The following is a 22,508-nucleotide window of genomic DNA, read 5'->3' on the forward strand; positions in this document are numbered from 1 at the left end:
AAAAAAAAATAAGCTAAGTTAACCTAATGTATGTAGCCAAAACGTTGTCAAAAACTTGCATACATTTACAATAGGTGTCTTAAATTAAGTTAATATNATAGGTGTCTTAAATTAAGTTAAGCATGCTCGATAATAGTACTAATGTATACAGTAAAATATATGCGAAACATACACAGTGACCATCTCATAAAATTCAGTGTCCATTTATTATATATATAAAAAAAAAAATACATACAATAGGGTATTTTGATTTAGGCTGACTTGCGCCTTAGTTGCGGGACGATTATATTATATAAATTATCCTATAATAAGGGTAGCCGTAATAACGGCTGTTTAGAAGACCACAATTTTTGCTGCTGTAACAACTTAGTTAACTTGTATATATTAAATGTGCATGTCGAATTAATTTTATAAAGAAATAATTTATTTAAAAATATTAGCTGGCTCGCTCTATTAGTACCAATTGTAATTATAAGTAATGGCTATTCAATAAGGTCATAATATGTTAACAAAAGGATTTATTGTTGTAAACATATGAATAGAGTCCGTTATTCAAATTTGTCACGTAAGATTATAGCTAAGATTATAGGGGATTATGTGGGGATGTGGCGACCGTTGACTGTATAGTGTTGTTCATTTTATGTTTGACCTATTTGGACTGAAGATGCCTGGAATGTTATATTGGAAATCATGTTTGGTAAGTACCACAATAAAATAATTTTTTAAATTTAATAATAACCAAGGGTTTTATTTGCCACAAATATTCTTTCAAACCCAATTTTATAAAATTCGACACTATTTATTTTTCAAAATAGATTATTTAGAAGTAAATTTTCTTAAACCTCGTGTATCGTGCATTTTATATCACCTTATAGTATCGAGTAAAAGTAATTTCATAATATATAATAAATAAAGGGAAGTCGGGCTAAGCCGATCGAAATAATAAATGTTATGTTATAACATTGTTTGTTAATTAGAATAAAATTATGCCATTATAAAAATATGTCGATCTAGTCGAACAGAATAATAATAATAAGCCATAAGTATCAAAGAAAATAGTTAATAAAAATTAACATTATAAGTAAGCCATAATTTTCAAATAAAATAATTCAAATATACCATAACGTAATGTATCGGACTGGCCGAAAACAATAATAAAATATATGCCAAAATCAAATTATCGGATTTACCGAAAATAATAGTAATATAAAAATATATATCGGTTATACCGGATAAAATAATATATAATAATGTTCTAATGAACTAAGTCGGACTTTGCCGAATTTAAGTAAAAATATGCCACAATGTAATAAGTCGGACTTTGCTGAATATAATAAATAAACAGATGTTTAAATGCTGTAATGTGGCTGGGGCCCCAAAATAATAATATAATAATAATAATATAACAATACTATATATTTCAATAGTAATAGTAATAAGGACTTATTTTTCTAGCTAGAAATTACTCACCCAATGGTCGACAACAAAGGGCGGATAGAACATAAATATGCACGAATCGTGGTAATTTGATGTCTCGGTGATCAAGTCGTTACATACGAAATTACACGAAGATTTTAAGGCCGTGGTTTGGATGTTCTATTAAAAGGGACTGTGGCTCAAAGTAAAATGACAAAAGTCATGGTAATGGTCGTGACATTGACCATGGCTATGGCGTGGCGGTGGCGTTAGTGGTGACTGGATATGAATGGCTATGAAAAATGGCGAGATGGCAAAATGGCAATTAGGTGAATGCAACGTATACACTATAGAGATTAATAATTAAATAAATTGTAATTATATTGTCGTCTCATTACTATGCATATTTTACTATTTTAGTGCTAGCCTAGGGTGGCTCTTATTTTTCAAAGTTTTTTTTTTGCCCGGAAGCCCCCTAGAATTGTTCTATAGGTTAAAAAAATACATTTTGTGAAGTTTCGTGATTGTCCAATGATTTTTTCCCGTGTCGCAGAAGGGTTGAATTTAATAAATTGGGGTAAAAATTAGTTTTTTACGTATAACTTGTTAAATTATACTTGAATCAAAAAAATTTACTGATCTTTCNAGTATTGCTTTTTGTCTTCTTTTTTAGTAATTATCGAGTTATACTCTTCAATTAATTTCACTGATCTTTCTGCAGTATCGTTTACAACTTTTAATCTTCGCACTATTTCTTGACAGTCTAGATAATATATATTTAAATTCCATCGTTCGGGATCTTTGCTTAAAAAACTAGTTTTCATATCAAAACGTTTAAAAAAAAATTTTGAGTTTGCCTTAATGAACTTGTCAATAGTTTTACTTACAAAATGTTTTATATTTCTTGGCGGATTAATTTTTTTTAAGTCTTCACATTCATTAGTTTGTAATGATTTTACCATAAGTCTTTTTATTTCAACAGGTATTTGATCATCAAAAAATGCCATTGAGGCATTTTCAGACGCGAGATACCATCATTGGTTGTTAAATTTAAAGTGCTATTAAACCTACGGCATCGTCAATTTTTGTGTATTCATAAACATTTTTCATGCATTCTAAGTCCATACGAGGAGCTTCAATAAAATTATTTTCAGAATACCAGTATTTTAAATAAATTCTTACCAAAAATATACAAACATCACGAACATCAACCCGTTCGTCATTTGTTAGCTCGAAAGACTCTCGAAAAAGAAAAATTTTTAAACAATAAATGGCTTTNAAATTTTTAAACAATAAATAGCTTTTGCCATCCATCTATCTGGCGTGATGAAAAGCTTCAGGAGATCTAATAGAAATATTTGTATAATGATCACCGCCAAGAAAAATAATGGCCAAATTAAGAAGTTCTCTATAGTCTTCTCTTGGTTGATTAATTTTTATTTTTTCCATTATAAACAAAATTAATTTACTTTCTAAGCCGTTTAATTGTGTTTTAACCGTAATATTTTCTAAATCTGGATTTATTGTACAGTCTTTAATCTGTGCCCAACTTTTTTTAAATTTTTTAAACAATGGTATATTTGGTCCACTAGATAAAGTAATTTTATAAAAGGTCCCTTTCGAGGTATTGCTCTAAAATAATATAAGCACCTTGTTATCTCCCCATATTAGAGGCTGTTGTGTCGCAACAAATAGCCTGAACTTTATTTTCAATATACCATTCTACTAATAAACTATGAATTGCTGAAGCTTGTTCTCTTCCTGTACTTGATTTAATAAAAGGAACGCCTAGAAGTTGCTCATTACCATTGAAACTTATAAGTACAGGTAGCCTATCAATTTTTACGCTAATAAAAACTGAATTACGCAAAAAATTAGAATCAGGAAAAAACGGTGTATTTATGTGTTTTATTGATTATTCAATTAAATAAGCAATATAGAGTAAAAAATAATATTATATATTTTATAGGAAATACATTTTTAAACAAATTTTATTCAGTAAATTTTTTTGATTCAAGTAAAATTTAACAAGTTATACGTAAAAAACTAATTTTTACCCCAATTTATTAAATTTAACCCTTCTGCGGCACGGGAAAAAATCATTGGACAATCACGAAACTTCACAAAATGTATTTTTTTAACCTATAGAACAATTCTAGAGGGCGTCCTGATTGAATTTAATAAAAAAAAAAATGACCTATGTAGATAAGGACCACCCTAGTGCTAGCCCCGGGCCGAGATTTGAATGGATTTTATATTCTAGAAACGAAAGGTTTTAACTGGTCTACGTGAACAGGCGACTCGACCAAAATATTGTTTTTTGGCATATATATCAAAAAACTATATGGACCTATTTTCTTTAAAATAACATAAGGGCCTTCATACCTATCTGAAAATTTATTACCCTTTACCGGGACTTTAACTAAGACTTTGTCTCCCGCTTGAAACGATTGAAAATTATTCGATGATAATAGTTTTTGTTTAGTGTGTTCGGATTGTTTCTCTAATAATTGGGGTAATGATTTTCTAATATGTTTGATTTTATTAATTTCATCGATAACGTTCCCATCGGAAGGGGGAATTAGTGCAATATCAAACATGCTTTTAGGATTATAGCCGTGAACTAAATAAAATGGCGTATAATTTGTAACCGAATGTATTGAAGTATTATAGGCGTATACAACGTATGGTAAATAATATACCCACTTATTGTTATCCTGAACATAATGTGATATCATGTCTATAACTGTTTGATTTTGCCTCTCCACCTGACCTTGTGAAGTAGGCTTGTACGGAATTCCGAATTTTTTGTCTACCCCAAAAGCGTCCATTAGGTCTAAAACTGTCTTTGACGTAAAATGAGTTCCATTATCTGACCTAATTATCCTAGCTGGACCAAATCTTAAGAATAAGTCTAAAAGAAATTTGTTGGTACTACGCGCATTGGCATTTGTAAATGGTTGAGCTACGCAAAATTTTGATAAACGATCAGTAGCTACTAAAATATACTTATAAGATCTCGACTTTGGAAGGGGACCAACATAGTCAATAATTATCTCACTCATAATCTCACACTTGTCTAAATCGTATCTCCCTATTTTCGGTGGCTTACTTTGTTTATATGGTTTCCTCTTTTGACACCTTTCACATGACAGAACATATGACTTTATATCTTTTCTCATTTTTGGCCAGTAATACACTCCTGTATTTACTCCTAATTTTGTTTAGTGTTTTTGAAAAACTGATATGCCCGCTTAATAAACTATCATGATTATCAATTATTACTTGTTTAATAAACTTTGAAGGTAAAGCTAGTGCGTATACAGGGATTTGTCTAAGTTTTGTTTTGTAATATAATATATCATTATCTTTTATTTCATAATTGTCGGCCTTATTTAAATAAAACGAATTTGATGAGATAGGGTTTTTAATAGCTCCTATAATGTTATGCAAGTACGCATCGTTTGCTTGTTCTACAGCGATATTAATAGGTTGAACAAGATTTATTTTAAAAATATCATTTTTAATATTCGAATTTAAAATATTAATTAGTTCACTTGAACTGGGATAACGCGATAGATGATCCGCGGCCCTATTAAAAATACCTTTTTTATATTTTACCTCAAAATCATAGCCCATTAATTTCGTTCGTATCCTGTTTACAACGTTAGATTCAGTTTTTATGTTCATAAAACTTGTCAAGTTTTTATGATCAGTCCAAACCTCAATCTTCCTACCGTGAACATATTGCCTATAGTGGGTAAACGCGAAATGAATAGCTAAAACCTCGAGTTCCATTGCGGAATAATTGGACTCGGCGGGCGTTAACTTTTTAGACGCGTAAGAAATTGGATGAATTTCGTTGTTATCATTACGTTGTTGAAATATAACACCTAGACCTAACTTACTAGCATCTGTTACTAGTATAATTTCCAAATTTACGTTAAAATGCGCGAGGAGTGGAGGTGTCGTAAGTTTAGACTTTAGCTCTTTAAATGCTGTTTCATGTTCAGTTAACCATTTAATTTTTTCATTTTTTGTTTTAAATTTACCCTTAGTGAGATCTGTAAGAGGTTTTGCCAGTTTACTAAAGTTAGGAATAAATTTTCTGAAATAATTGGCAAGTCCTAAAAAACTACGAAGTTGTTTAATAGTGTTAGGGGAAGGGAATTTTTTTACCGATTCAATGCCCTCATCGGTTGGCCTAATGCCTTTCGAATTTATGATATTACCGAGTACTTGTATTTCCTCGTATCCGAATTTACATTTTGATGGCTTCAATTTTAGATTATACTGTCTAAATCTTTGTAATGTTATATCTAACGAATATAAATATTGATCGAAAGATTTTCCAAAAACTGTGCAATCATCTAAGTAGCAAATATTATTTTTATAAGTAAGACCTCCCATAATTTTGCACATAGCGGCCTGATATATTGCTGGAGCATTATTAAGTCCCATTGGAAGTCTTTTGAATTGAAAATGTCCCGTATCAGTAGAAAAAGCTGTATATTGTCGAGAATTTTTAGATAGTTTGAATTGATAAAAACCACTGGATGCGTCTAATAATGAAAAATAGTGGTTACCAGCTAAGCAGTCATATATATTTTGAATTATCGGCATGGGAAAACTTTCTTTTAATAAAATCGAATTTAATTTTCTATAATCTAAAACCATGCGATACTCCTTAGGGGTGGCCCCTTTTTTGTCACCCTGTGGGAGATTTTTACCTACTAAAAATACCGGATTACTATATGGACTATTTGACGGTTCTATTATGCCGGCCTTTAATAACTCGTTAGTTTGTTTTTCTACCTCGGCCCGTTCTTTAACGCTTAACTTGAAATTCGGTAAATTTATTATTTGATCGCGATTTAATTTTAATTCAATATCAGGTAATTTTACCTCGCCCAAGTCGAATTTAGTCTTTGAAAAAATTTCATTATAATTATTCAACAACGTTTCAAGTTTTTGTTTTTTATCGTGAGATAAAGGCGGTNTTCAACAATGTTTCAAGTTTTTGTTTTTTATCGTGAGATAAAGACGGGTTAATATCGAATTCTACCTTTTGTGAAACGTCTGCTAGAGAAGATGTTGTTTCTTTTTCCGCGAAACATGTTTCGTTAACCTGAGATTCGAAGTGTACGTCTGGTGTTGACGCATCATTTTGTTTGAAGTGTTCGGTAAAATCATAATTTTTTTGTCTGGAGTTTAGAATTTTACGCCTGTCGGCGACTGAAATATTGTCATTAATATGCACAATTGTTTTAATATTAAAATTAACACTAGAATTTTTTACGTATTCTAATGGAGACCAATGACAGTGGGAAAATAAAACAAACACGTTATCTCGATCGAATTCTGTGAATGCGATAACACTTACGTCCGAACAATTGTTATCTTGGGAAAGTACAATTAAATTTTTATTGTAATATGACGCGACGGCTGCTAGATCTTCTGCCTCAAGCCAGACAGGCTGACTTGCAGAATCTACGCCTAGTAATACTTGAATATCATGAAAATTAACATTAATATTTTTATTTTTCAACACCTCTACTAATGTATTTACGCCGCAAAAGCCGTCTTGTGGGATATTTTTTGAAACCTGCATATTCGCCGCTGTGGACTCAATGGAAACATTGGTAGAATCTTTGTGTGAAAGAATATGATTTGCGACATTGCTAGAACTGAATTTTTCGAAGAGTACGGTCACCCTATGTGGTCCGTCAAATAAAATAATTTTCGAATCATACATATCAATATTAGCCTTATATTTGTGTAGAAAACTATTACCTAAAAGATTATACCCATTTAAGTTTTTAACGACAGCGCATTCAATAATAAAACTATGCTCACAGAAATTTACTTCAATTGAGGTTGTACCTAATAAATCTAAAGGGGACCCATTTGCTGTAGTAAGGGTCGCGTTTTGGGCTGGAATAATATCATGATTCATGGGAAGTGTAGCGCTACTTATTATGCTAATCGATGCCCCCGTATCAATAAGAAACTTTGACTCAATACTATTTAATTTCCCAATTATTATAGGTTGAGGGACCGATGCGCAATTTGAAAAAATGTTAAAACAATTAGAGACACCTGTGATATTTAAATTATTTTGCGCTAATGTTGCTTTCGTAATGGGAGCTGGTGATTGAACTTTTTGGCTAGGTCGCGAAAGAGTGTCAAAATTCGCCCTAACCATCGAATTTTGACTTATTCGTTTTTTTGAGTTTGCTGCGGGCGCCGCTGATTCGGGGCCCACTTATTAGTAGACGGACCTCCTGCGCCCTGATTTCGCCCACCATTATTATTGTTATAATTTTGACCTGTATTATTAGAAAATCTGTTATTATTATAAGAATTATTATTATTAAAATTATGATTGTTTCTGTAGTTACCATTATTATTATTATTAGAATTGTAAAACTGACCGTCTGTATTTCGATTTGAATTATTGTAATTTTGATATTTATTATTATATCTAGTGTTATTGTTAAAATTATTACCATTGTTGTTATAGTTTTGATTTGTATAATTATTTTTGTTGTTGTATGCCATATTACCTTTATTAAAATATGTATTATTATTTTTATTATGACTCGAATTTTGTTTATTAACCTTTGCATATTTATTATTGAATCTTGGAGTACCGTTAACCGTTAGTGTTAAAAGATCTATTTGCTTTTGCATTTTGTCTATCATTTTATCTTTGTCATTCATTTCCGTTAGCCCTGCATTCCTCTCTAGTCTTTTGATATTTTCCTCAAGTGCCACAAGTGAATCTAAGTCCATTGTTCTCAACTCTTTAACAATTTCTTCTGGTAAACCTTTCAAAATATACCTTATTACCTCCCTTTCTGTCATATTTTTATCTATTCTCCTGCACTCTTCTTTTATTTTTAGCAAATACTCTTGTACTGTTTCCGAATCACTCTTTCTCCTAGATTCTAAATTTTGACGTCTCATTCGAAGTCGTGCGTCTGAATTATAAAACTTTATCATTGTATTTTTTGCCTCATGCCAATTTAAGTTTGGGTTTTCGGATTCGATAGCCTCAAAAACCGTTTGAGCCGTGTCACATAATGAAAGGGGCAACATTATTAATTTCTCCGCGTCATCCCACCTATTAGCGGTTGCTACCCTTTCGAAATTAACGAAGAATCTATCCGCGTCCTCTGTTAAGTTTCCTGAAAATGTTTGGGGTGTTCTAATTGCGTTTATGGCCATAGTAGTTATTAATTTAACTGGTTTATTTTCTAAAAGTTTTGATTGCGCAGAAATAGGTTTAGGTTCTACGGTGACCTCGCGTGAAATTTCTGATGGTTTAGCTAAAGGAAATTCGACAACGGTTTTGTCGAGATCGGTAGGGGTGTTCGATTCACTCGAAGAAGCGCTTTTTGTGCTTAGCGGGACCGACAGAGTACTTGAAATTTTATCAAGTTTTTCTGCCTCGGAGTCCGAATCAGATTCAAATTTTTCTGAGAGGGGTGGTTGTTTGAAAATAGAACGTAATTTATTTATCAAATCTTTGGTGTGACTATTTATCGGCTGTTCTGCGTTTAAAAATGACAAAATATTAAGTAATTCCCCTTTTGTACAATAGCAAAAATAATACCCTTTCGTATCTTTTTTTAAAATTTCAATTTTTTCTAAAAGAGAAATTTGCTGGAACTGTTTCGGTAAATAGAGCCGTTTACTTTCTCGTTTATAAACTTCGAATATAGTGCTTTCGTAAATTAAAGTTGCTCCTACTGGAAATTTTATAAAAGCGGTATGATCAAAAGCCTTAGAAACAGAAATACCCCTTTTCTTTCCAAATGAACTAATAACCTGATCTGGTGTTAGTTCCAAAATATTACTATCAAAACCTAATAGATTCCAAACTCTTTCGGTAATTCTACAAGTTTGATTATTAAAGGTGCGTTTTAAATAATAACTATAGAGAGGCATATAAACGTATATAAAAGATTATGTAACTCAAAGACTTAATTTATAGTTATACCTAACTATACAATTGTTACTATTATAATAAAGTGAGCCAATAATAAATAAAAAATATTTAATTTATAAATTAACCGTGAAAAGCGGTATATAAAAATTGTAGTACACTTAGGGGGGGATCCCTCACTGAAAGTTTAAAATAAAACAGAGAGATCGGCGCCTCCACCAATTGTTACGTCGCTATTTAGGGGTTTAGCCTAAATGCCCGTCGACAGTATTCTAAGGGACCAACGGGGGATAGCTGGCTAGGCTATATCTACCTTAGGTACTGAAGTTTCCTATTTAATTTATATTCCCTTAGAGGAACTACCAAGGGTCGCACTACAATATATATATATAACACTTTAGGTTAACAACGATATAAATAAATATTTATTAAGCAATTGAAATATTAAATGGATAATACAACCTGCTGGACACCTAGAGATGATATAATCCAACAGGGAGCTGACGGCGACACACACACACACTATAATATACGGGGTAGCGAAGTTAAGTTAATTATCAGGCAAAAGTAGTGATCGCGAAGATGGTAAAATGTCAACTGTCGATAGGGATATCTATTATGGCACATTGGCCGTGAATTGCAAAAAGTGTTTATGTGTGCAGTCCACCCTCCTGTTAGTATTGCTGTATATATATATATATATATGTCTATTAAACGGTACAACGATGTTATGGGAGACAGAGATATGGGCACATGCAAATGTGATCGTATCAAATTTTAAATACTTATGTAAATGGATTGGCGTGGGCTGTACGCGGTCGTACCCTCATAGCGTAATGTAGGTAGGTACTTTACTAGTATACTACAATATGACGTAATAGTCGTATAATTTCTCTTTTTGTTCATAATATATTATTCCCGGAACGTCAAGGCGCAGTTTGGTGTGTCCTTATCGTAGTTTCGTATAAAATTTATACATATTATATTTATAGTATAAATATAAAATGTACGACGTACCAGACGTATATAAGTATTGATAATTTAATGATATGGTGTAATTCTATATTTAAGTTAATTCTATATTCTAATTTAATATTCAAGTGATTTAACTTTTTGTAATGGCTAAGCGCGTGTTACCGTATAGATGATTTTTTGAAGTTTGGTTTTACAGAAATAAAAACGATCGGGATTAGTGCGTCCTCAATGTGTATTCTGCCAACAAGTTTTGTCTAATGAATCAATGAAGGAAAATAAACTCAAGCGGCATCTCAACACTGTTCACTCCACATTGATAAATAAACCATTTCAATTTTGGAAGGAACTAAAAAATAAAATAAAACGTATGCGTCTTGATTGTCCGTCCAATACACTTACAGTCTCATTAAAAAAACAACAAAAGCATCATTTGACGTTGCTTAGAAAATTGCACGCTCTAAAAAGACTCTGACACGGCACCGCCCTACGCTCTAGGCTGGCGCTCACCCGTGTCTCCTCGATATCAGCCGTCCAGCTATTAATATGACAATCGGTTGTCATTGGTTGTCTCCCCGCCCTTGACACCGAGATAAAGCCGCTGCCCAGTATGGATTACGAATATTGCGGTCTGTAATTTTCCGACATTTACCTCGACAGGTTAATTCGACCTTCAAGAGTACTTGAACAAATTACAGTTGGAACTCGATCGATATATACCAGAAAACGCAGAGCTTAATAAATATATTTGTGTAAGAAATCCTTTTGAAGTTTCTGTTCACGAAGTTGGTGAAGACATTTGAGGGTTCCAAGAAAAAATTCTTGACCTTCAAGCCAGTCAAGTCTTAAAAGAAAATTTTTCAAAAATGTGTTTAACGCAATTTTGGGCACAACTAAAAGATAAACAGATTTTAACAAGAGAATCCGAAAATGCATTACTACCATTCCCAACCACGTACTTATGTGAAGCTGGGTTTCCTACATTAGTTGTCATCAAAACAAACTGTTAAATGAATACGAGCAAACACAATCCGATGTAACAGCAGACCGGATGGACTTCTCCCAGTCAAGCCGGAAAAGCTGGGACCTATTAAGGAAGCTAGGCGCTACTCAACCTACCAGAAAAGAAAATGGCACCACAGCAAACGTAGTTTCAAGTAATCTTTTCAAAACCTCAAACATTAAACCTACAAAACAAAGGAACATTATGATAAAGAATGAATACAAAAATGAACTAGACATCTGTGAAGAAAGATCTGCTCTAATGAACGACTTTATAGAAGAGAAAGTTCGTCTCGCCTTAAAAAATGTCAAAAATGGGAAAGCGGCAAGTGTCGACGGAATACTACCGGAATTTATAAAATACCTAGGTCCTAGAAGTAGACTTTGGCTTGCACGATTTTTCACGTCGGTGGCCATTAAAGGGACTCTCCCTAAAGCATGGTGCGAAGCGAGAGTTGTAGTCCTCTTGAAGCCAAATAAGCCGGGAAATGATCCGAGAAATTATAGACCAATTTCGTTGCTATCAGTAATATACAAGCTTTTTGAGAGATTACTACTAAGGCGAATATCTCCACTATTAGAACGTACAATACCCATGGAGCAAGCTGGTTTTAGACGTGAGAGAAACTGCTGTGAACAGGTGTTAGCTCTAACGACCTATGTAGAAAACGGTTTTCAAAATAAGATTAAGTCTGGGGCCGTCTTTCTCGACCTTTCGGCGACTTACGACACAGTATGAAAAAGAGGCCTATTACTCAAATTAGCAAAAAATCTTAAATGTAAAACTACTCTACGCCTATTAGAACAAATACTTTCTGACAGAAGTTTCAAAGTCAACCTAAATGGTGAGGTAAGCCGAAAAAAATCTTACAAAACGGGTTACCACAAGGGTCAGTACTCTCACCGACTTTGTTTAATGTATACACCGTCGACATTGAGGTAACCAAATCCAGGAAATTCATCTATGCAGATGACATAGGTCTAGTAGCCCAAGGAAAGACCTTTGAACAACTAGAAGAGATCCTGAACAAAGACCTAGATGTTTTACAAAATTATTTCAAAAATTGGCATCTGAACTTAAATGCTAATAAAACAACAGCAGTGGCCTTTCACCCGAATAATAGTGAGGCAAAAAGAGAACTGAAACTAAGAATTGGAGAAGTCAATATTGCAAATGAAGAATGTCCTAGGTAGGACGCTTACTTTTAGACAACACTTAGAAACAACAAAAAACAAAATAAAATCACGAAACATCATATCCAAACTAGCTGGGAATACCTGGGGATGCAGCGCAGGCACTCTGAGAACCTCAGCTCTATCCTTAGTATATAGTGTAGCTGAATATTGCGCTCCCGTATAGACGAGAAGTGCTCACTGCAAGAAAATTGACGTTCAGCTAAATACAGTAATGAAAACAGTCACAGGTACAGTAAGAATCACTCCAACAAATGGCCTGTTCTCTCAAACATTGGATCTCCGGAAATCCGTAGACAATTAGCTACACAATGTATGGTTAGTAAAATTAAAAAGAACATTAACCTGCCTATCTATAATGACATAGAACATCACCCAAATAAAAGGCTAAAATCCAGAAGCCCTATTTGGGAAATAAATACAAACGATAACGATTTAAAGGCTGAATGGAAAAGAATATGGTTAGGGTCTGAGGTACGAAATTCATCACTGGTCGAAGATACGACGGTGAGAGTACCAGATTTCAATTTACCACGTGCCTTATGGACCACCCTAAATAGTATAGGAGCCAACCAGGGAAAATGCAATTATCTATTACACAAGTGGGGTATGGTGGAATCCCCTTTATGTAGTTGCGGGCAAAAGCAAACCATCAGACACATAGTAGAAGAATATCCATTAATGAAGTTCTCAGGAGGTATTGAGGAAATCCATATAGTCAGCGAGGAGGCCATCAACTGGATGAAAAACGTAGGCGTGCGGCTGTGACCAAGGAAACGCCAATTAAAACAATGAAACCATGAGTTACCAAATTATTGTTACTAATAGTACTAATAGTTCCAATTAATTTTTTTCTTTTAGCTTCGATGCGAAGCGGAGAAGGTATTAATTTTACTATGATGTCTGTTGCCACTTTTTCTCAGCTCTCACTGGACCGATTTCTTTCAAAAATACGTCAAAAGATCACAAATCGTATCTAGTTGAAGACATTACCCTTAAAAATTGAAAAAAATTCCCTCGTTCCCCGCAAATGGGGGAAATATCCAAAAAAATTACAAATTTAAAAATCGCTAATTTTCGAAATTTTTTCACTTTTTTTTCTTAAAACTTCCATAACTTTTTGAAAAATCAACAAATCAACATAATTTTTTTTTATACTAAAACCTTAGATATTTACCTTTCATTTGATATCATTTTTTTGAAAATCTATCACTTAACCTGCTCATTGGGGGGGATTTAAAATGGCAACTTTTTTACAAAAATTAATTTTTTCAACTTAATTTTTGAAAATGTTCCGGAAAGACTGCGTCCTTTAAACATATATCAAATTAAAGCTTATTTTATGTACTACAAAATGAAAAAAAAAAATTTGTCCCGACACTTTTTTTTCTACATTTAAACGGCTGCCGTAGTTAAAAAAACACTATTTTTGTGTTAAAATTTTCGATTTTCGATTTTAAATTTTCAACTTAAAAATGCTATAACTTTTTGAAAAATGTATATATCAGCACAAATTTTTTTTTTCTAAATACATTATAAGTACATCTTTCATTTGACATACTTTTTATTAAAATTGGACAATTTCCCCTTATATAGGGGGCGTTCAAAACTTAAAATATTGTAAAAAACATAGATCTTTTTCAACTGAACTTTTGAAAATGTTCCGGAAATACTGCGTCCTTTAAACATATATCAAATCAAAGGTTATGTTATATACTATCAAATGAAAAAAAAAAATTTGTCCCGACATCTTATCTTCTATGTGCAAATGGCTGTCGAAAATTTAAAAAAAAATGTAATGTTTGCGATAAAAATTACATTTTATCGGGATGTTTTTTGTACTTAAAACTGCCATAACTTTTTCAAAAATGAACAAATAAAAATAATATTTTTTTGTATTGAAACCTTAGATATTTCCCTTTCATTTGATATAATTTTTTTTGAAAATCTAACACTTATTCTGCTCACTGGGAGGATTTAAAATAGTAACTTTTTTACAAAAAATAACTTTTTCAACTTAATTTTTGAAAATGTTCCGGAAATACTGCGTCCTTTAAACATATATAAAATTAAAGCTTATTTTATGTACTACAAAATGAAAAAAAAAAATTTGTCCCGACGATCTATCTTCTATACGCAAATGGCTACCATATTGAAAAATATACTATTTTTGTATGATAATTATGGGTTTTGTATTTTATTTTAATAGAAGTTGATGTTGCTTTTGCAATTATCCATCAATTTTTTAAAATTAAACACTATCTACAGATTTGCATCGAAGCGTTTCTTATGATAGTGATTTTAATCACTGTCAGATTAAATCTATACTGGACCCTACTATGCAATGTCTCTACTATGCCGCGACCCCACTGTGCTACCGTTTTTTTTATTATTATTGTAGTTTTATATTAATGTTATTCATTTATTATGTATTTTGAGCTTGCCGGAGCCATATGCTAATAGTAATATAAATAAATAATCAAAACAAAGTATATTGTTATCTTTTCACTCTAGATGCTTTTCTACAAATCTCTCTATGAAGGATTTTTTCATCCCTTTTTAAAATTTCTTCTATATTTCCCCTTTTTAAATTCGGTGATCCAACTTAAGTTATTAATTAGCGCTCTATTTCTAACCTTTCTCATTTATCAGTTTACTCCAGGTGGTTTGTATACATTAATAATATTAATTTCCTCAAATTTTATTTTTATAAGTGAAACATTGTTCTCCTATGTCGATATATGTTCCTAATTAGATGTATTATTTCTCACATAAGTTGCTGATCAATATTTTTTATAATAGGTGGCAGAAGCCAGAGTGAAACCTTCAACATGCTTGATAGCACGCTAGCGTTTTCAGCTTGAATTTCTAGTAGTACTAGTACTGCTATATTATTTTCAATTAGTAATCTCGATAAATAATCGCACTCTGACTGATTCTTTCGATGTTAATTTGGAAAATTCGGAGTTGAGGACCCGCATCCCGAGTCAGGGAGCCTCGAAAAGCGCTATTTTGACGGTGAGTATTGTTATTATTTTTGTAAACCAGGAGATCCATCATATGGGCAGTTCGGTGGTCATTGTTAATAAATCTTTAACCGTCTGCGTCGTTTTTCTTTACTAAGTTTACTTTTATTTAATTATGTTCATATTTTTAAGTTTGTATGGTAATTTTAAATTGATCAATTTGCTGTCAAATACATACTGTATTTTTATATGAATTATATGAATTTTTTTATTATGTATTAATATGAATTTCTTCTCACGAGAAGAGACTACAGTAATGGAATCCTTGATATTTATTGAAGTTATTGAATCTAAATGAGATAAACATTTTTTTTTAACTCAAAAAGAATTAAAAAAAAATTCAGTGCCACAGTCGTGAAAGACCCAAGTGTTACCGTCTCAAAAACCATACGTCAGATTCGTCACTTAATAAAAATGGAAATTTAGCTAGTTCAAATTTTAAAGTTATTTTTCTCGACTTCAAAGAAACAAAAAAATTTAAATATGTAATCAGTGTAATCATATAATATATATAATAATCAGTGTAATAATAAAATAAAATACAAAACCAAGAATTTTAACACAATAATAGCATATTTTTAAATACGGTAGCTATTTTCACCATGTATTCTCCTAATAAGATATTTTAAAATAAAATAAAATACAAAACCTAGAATTTTAATAGAAAAATAGCATATTTTTGAATACGGTAGTCATTTGCGCATGGAAGATAGGTCGTCGGGACAAATTTTTTTTTTNATGGAAGATAGGTCGTCGGGACAAATTTTTTTTTTTCATTTTATAGTACATAAAATAAGCTTTAATTTGATACATGTTTAAAGGACGCAGTATTTCCGGAACATTTTCAAAAATTAAGTTGAAAAAGTTATTTTTTGTAAAAAAGTGAAAAAATTTCGAAAATTAGCGATTTTTAAATTTGTAATTTTTTTGGAGTTTTCCCCCGTTTGCGGGGAACGAGGGAAATTTTTTCAATTTTTAAGGGTAATGTCTTCAACTAGATACGATTTGTGATCTTTTAACGTATTGTTAAAAGAAATCGGTCCAGTGAGAGCTGAGAAAAAGTGGCAACAGACATAAAAAAAAAAAAAAAAAAAANTGTTAAAAGAAATCGGTCCAGTGAGAGCTGAGAAAAAGTAGTGTCAGACACAAAATAAAAAAAAAATAAATAAATAAACACATAATGGTAAAATTAATACCTTCTCAGCTTCGCATCGAATCTAATAAACAAATATAACATTTTTATTACTATTTATTCAAATTTTTCCTTACATTATATGAGTTTAAAACTTTTCATGTGTGTATGTGAAAATTAGAACGTTTTTTTAAGAGAATACATTAAAAGTACACTATTCATGTATTATTTAAAACATGATAAATATTGAAATTGATATTTAACTATCAATGATAATTATGTTTATACAAGTTAACCATTTTTTAAAGTATCTAATTGTTTCATGTGATAGTTTAAAATGTAATAATATATTTTGATATTTTACAAAATTTAATATTTTTAAGGACTTTTCTAAAATTAAAACAAATAACTATTTGCTAGAGATTTACTCTAGAACTTTTTCCTAAAAGAAATATAAAATCTGTTAATAATATTTATTTAACATACTCTCACAGCAAAATATTAAAGTATATCACTAATCTTAAATTATAATTATTCCAACAGTTTTTGTAAATTAATCAAACACACCTATTTCAAAGTTATGAATAATTAATTTTTCGATTGGATAAGTATTAACTTTTGAAATTAACTGTAATGAATGTTTATCGTTTAAGATGAACTGACTAGGAGTGTTGATCAATCTGAAAGTAACCATGATTGTGATTAGATCCCTATAACCATTATTATTGACATCAATTACATCCACTGAAAAATGATTACAGTTATTTTAATTGAACTTCTAGAATTTTCGTTTCATAAAAATCTTACTTGACTGTTTTTGATAATTGATATCTGGTTGACATTTCAAATTTTTTTCGCATACCTGAATTATCTGTTTACGACTTAAGTATTTAACATGGAAATCTTCTATTCTCGATGAATTATATGATATAATAAGTATTTTTTCTTCAATATGTTTAATTTTTTCGATACTAGAAAGTCGTTTTTCATCATTCTGAAATAGAAATAAAAAAGATATTAAGTTATGATGAATAATATATCTTATTTCATTTTTCTTATGCTTAGTAAAAAGAAACTTTTCTTCAATACCCAAAAAGAGTTTTAAGAAAATTAATTTTGAATAACATTAATATAATATTTTATTTTTTACCTTCGATGCAAATAGTATTAATTTTACCATGATGTGTTTATTTATTACTTTTTAATTTTTTTTTTGTGTCTATCACTACTTTTTTTCAGCTCTCACTGAACCGATTTTTCTCAACGATATGTCAAAAGATCACAAATCGTAATTGAAGACATTACCCTTAAAAATTAAAAAAATTTACCAATTTCCCCGATAATGGGGAAATCTACAAAAAATTTTGATAAACAATTTCTTTCTCATTGTTACTTTTTTCATAAATATAGATATAATTTCAATTTTGGGTAAGTTGAGGCAAATTATTTATGATATATTTGAAAGAGTACATACATATGCTTTATATAAAAAAAAATAAAATCTATCAAAACCCCACATCTTTTTCTTGTTAATATTTGTAGTTTTTCGACTGCATACATCATTAAGGGTATAATAAAATCGTAAAAATGAAGATAAATTAAATAAAATTACTCCTACTAGACTAAACCGTTTAAAATTTAGTTTCAGTAGAGAAATACAATTATTAATTTTAATNGAAGAAGAAGAAGAATAGTTATATATTTCATAAAAAAATTGAATGAATTGGCCAAAACGAAAAATTTGTAATTTTCATGGCGCGTTGAAAAATACAAACAGAACGGGTCGCCAAACCTACTGGGCGAGATAATGTATTGTCGGACCGCAGAAGAATTTAAAAATAAAAATATTGTATATTGAAAACAATTTAAACAAAAATTAAAATAAAAAAATTGCATTTGATGTCCATTGAGTCGTTGATAGTTGATGTACACCATAACCTCAGGCCGTTACCCGTACCTTATAAACTAGAAGAGTTGATTTTTTAGCTTCGATGCGAAGCTGAGAAGGTATTAATTATACCATGATGTGTTTTTTTTTTTATGTCTGTTGCCACATTTTCTCAGCTCTTACTGGACCGATTTCTTTCAACAATACGTCAAAAGATCACAAATCGTATCTAGTTGAATACATTACCCTTAAAAATTGAACAATTTTCACTTGTTCCCCGCAAATGGGGGAAATCTCCAAAAAAATCGGTAAATTTTGTCATTTTTTTCACTTTTTTTAACACGCTTAAATTAGTTTCACCTGTATGTATGTATGTATGTTTGTAACTCTCCAAGCGCCACGTGTTATCGCATATTCCGTCGTCTATGGCCTAGAGACTAGACTGTCATAACGCATTCACCCCACCCCACGCCATGCTCAACATACAACGGCAACACTATTCCTATATAAATTTATTTTTGGTTATCGTACCCGTAGACGCGTGATTGTCATTAATATTATATATATTTAACAAATTTTATTTTGACTAACCAATACCATCCGCGTGTCATACGGCTTACGTATATATTCCTACCACCGTTTATATCTCAGGTATAACGTTATTCCGACCCGCCCGTCCACAAAACACGGCTGTACCTAGTGTATGATACGTTTACGTACTTGAGTCGCATTATTTGTGTATATATATAAATTCTAATTACTATTAAAATTTATTTATTAATACCCTTTATTTTAATTAAGAGATATAAAGTATTCATTCCTATTACGAGGGATGATTTCCGTATCGTCATTTTTCGTCACTACCTCCACGTTCCGGGAGTGAGTTATTTGCGTGCCTGCTGCTTTCCTTGGATGTGGTAGTCGTTTCTCTGACATCCTCTCCGGAATTAAACTCTGATTTCCCGTTACCCGTAACAACCATGATAATGATACTAACTACTATCATAAAATGAAACTAAAAAGTGAAAAATAAATATCGTTTAAAATTATAAAATAAAAAACTAAAAAACACGCTTTTAAAGCACATCGAACTAAAAAGTTAAAAATAATTATTTTAAGTTTATTTTAAGATTTTTATTAAAAATAGTCGAATCAATGTAATTATATCGCATTAAAACATGTCTGATTATTACTAATCAATATTCAACGATATTTTTTACAAGATCATTTATGGGTGGTCGTAATAATCATTTACATTGATAAATAGAGGTCCGCTATTTTAGTAAAAATGTATTTTTTTTTATTACGGCGTCGACGGAGCCTGTCTTATACTCTTTATTTATTTTATTTTTTACTCATATTTTTTATTTTTGTAATTTTTTTTCCTCTCAAAAATCAACTCTCCTAGTTTATAAGGTACGGGTAACGGCCTTGTATAAGGTCATCCCTGATCACTATGGTTATGTGACAACTGTCACGAGGTTTTGGTGTACATCAACTATCAACGACTCAATGGACATCAAATGCAATTTTTTTATTTTAATTTTTGTTTAAATGGTTTTCAATATACAATATTTTTATTTTTAAATTCTTCTGAGGTCCGACAATACATTGTCTCGCCCAGTAGGTTTGGCGACCCGTTCTGTTTGTATTTTTCAACGCGCCATGAAAATTACAAATTTTTCGTTTTTGGCCAATTCATTCAATTTTTTTATGAAATATATAACTATTAAAATTAATAATTGTATTTCTCTACTGAAACTAAATTTTAAACAGTTTAGTCTAGTAGGAGTAATTTTATTTAATTTATCTTCATTTTTACGATTTTATTATACCCTTAATGATGTATGCAGTCGAAAAACTACAAATATTAACAAGAAAAAGATGGGGGGTTTTGATAGATTTTATTTTTTTTTATATAAAGCATATGTATGAACTCTTACAAATATTATAAAAATTTGTCTGGGACAGATAAGTTTAGTGATACTATTCAAATTGTTGAATTCAACAAATAGCACACGTATACTTTATGTTAAAAAACTTGTATTTTAAAATTAATTATAATTGTAAAAAACTGATTTTACGACATATAATTTAAAAAAATAAAAAAATGTGATTTGAGTAAATACTATATTTATGTTTTGTAATAATTTTTGACATTAAAAAATATAAAATTAAATATAGACATAAATAAAAAAAAATCTGTATCTCTTTAAAAAAGGGGATTGAAAACTGAATATTAATTTTTAATTCAGCAACCTCATAAACATATATTTTAATATATAATATTAAAAATTTACTAAAATTGAAAAAGGTACCCATCATTACCACCTAAAAGGAGATGAAATTAAAAAGTAACGGTTGAATTTGAAATCAGCGATCTCAATAACAAATATTACGAATATATTTTTTTTAAATTATTCTTAAAAAAATACATATTACCTTCATCATAAATTTTTTTAAGTATAATAGTTGAAAATATGTTAAGTTTTTTTTTTTATTAATTTTAATTAGTATAATAATCTTGTTTAAAATACGTTTTGAAAACAGATATTATAAATGAAAATGATTTTAAAAAATCTATCCTGATATTTGGTAAACTAAAATAAATTATACGGAAGTCTAAAAGACCTTAACAATACTTATATTTAATTATGATGGTAACTAGTGATCACTTTTTTTTACAATCCTTCTTAATATAATATAATTAATAAGTAGTCAATCATAAAATTATTTTTATTCGAATAATAAATGCTCAGAAAATATATAAGTAGGTATAATAATAACGACTGTTGATTTTACAACCGATAACTAATACTTGTTTTTCCGACTCTTACGCATAGATCACGCGGAGTGACTAAAAGTTTACAATATTCAAAAGTCATTTTATCGCAACGATATCAAGTACTTTTTTTTAACGTCGACGATTAACAATGACTTTTTATCTAATTACAAATTACACAATAAATTGGTAACTCATGTAAAATCAGATTACTTAAAAAAATCTTGAAACAAAAAATTCATATTTAAGGTTTTTAGCTAAACATACTGAATGTAAAAATTGTTTAATAGTAAATTGGATTAGCAGATGATAAAATTAATTTATAGAACTCTATTTACTTTTTGTATCATCAAACTGGATTATCAATAATGCAAAACCAACTTGTAATTGTGCATAATTTTTTAATAATCAATGCGTCAAAAAAACATGATCTTAATCATGTTGAACTTATCATCAAATATTGGTAAAAATCCTTTAATTTTAGCAATTTAAACAAATATCTCAAAATTATGCCACTTCAAAAAACCTTTTTAAAATTAAATACTGTCAAATTTAAAATATTATCATGAACAGTTTTTTAAGAGAAGATTAAAATTATTTACCTTACTTTTTGAAAACTATTCAAGGTAATTAGTTAACAACGCCTCACGAAATTTTACGAAAATATAATACCTTATACCTGTTTGTTTTTTGTTTCTGCAACAATAATGATTCTTTGTTGGGTTACTCTATTAGAGAAATTGAATTTCTAGTATTATCCTTATGTCTAAAACTATCATCAAGTTTTTTTTTTTTTTAAATAACAATACTAAAAATGTTTTTTTATTAAATTCTCCTTCAATTACCTATCTTTTATGTTTAAGGGGATTGAAGAAATAATGATTTATGTATACATAACGCGAATCCGTCCATTGAATTGCCTATTGATTTATTAATTTAAACGTACGTTTTCAATTAATAGCATTTATGCCTTAAATATAATTTTTTTTTCAAATATTATAGTAAAATATCTCCTCAGTTTCGCACCAAAGCTAAAAAAAAGTAAAAGTTGATGACATTTTAAGATATAATGGATGATTGTAGAAATTTAACTTTTTTTTATAGAGTAGCTAAAAAAATCATTATTGTTACAAAAAAAAAAAAAA

General features: G+C 30.3%; 2 protein-coding genes across 10 annotated transcripts in view; both read right to left on the reverse strand.

The window, feature by feature from the left end:
* Positions 1–22,508, reverse strand: part of LOC126899801 (uncharacterized) — a 73,504-nt gene that overhangs the window by 10,248 nt on the left and 40,748 nt on the right. For 5 of the 8 annotated variants that reach the window (XM_050675020.1, XM_050675013.1, XM_050675014.1 and 2 more), the window contains 2 exons: positions 17,501–17,687; positions 17,261–17,437 (listed from right to left, as the gene is read on the reverse strand). In XM_050675020.1, coding sequence (XP_050530977.1) covers positions 17,261–17,437; positions 17,501–17,687 — 364 coding nt within the window. The other 3 variants (XM_050675016.1, XM_050675017.1, XM_050675018.1) reach the window with 3 other exon arrangements.
* LOC126899802 (uncharacterized protein DDB_G0289917-like) overlaps positions 6,423–22,508 on the reverse strand; it is a 145,235-nt gene continuing 129,149 nt past the window's right edge. Inside the window, exon 2 of one of the 2 annotated variants that reach the window (XM_050675021.1) lies at positions 6,423–9,840. In XM_050675021.1, coding sequence (XP_050530978.1) covers positions 7,633–9,369 — 1,737 coding nt within the window. In that variant the 5' untranslated portion in view covers positions 9,370–9,840 and the 3' untranslated portion in view covers positions 6,423–7,632. The remainder of the gene's footprint in view (positions 9,841–22,508) is intronic. The other variant, XM_050675022.1, reaches the window with a different exon arrangement.

This window comes from Daktulosphaira vitifoliae, unplaced genomic scaffold (assembly GCF_025091365.1).
Source record: "Daktulosphaira vitifoliae isolate Bord-2020 unplaced genomic scaffold, ASM2509136v1 Scaffold_2, whole genome shotgun sequence".
NCBI classification, from domain to species: Eukaryota; Metazoa; Arthropoda; class Insecta; order Hemiptera; family Phylloxeridae; genus Daktulosphaira; species Daktulosphaira vitifoliae.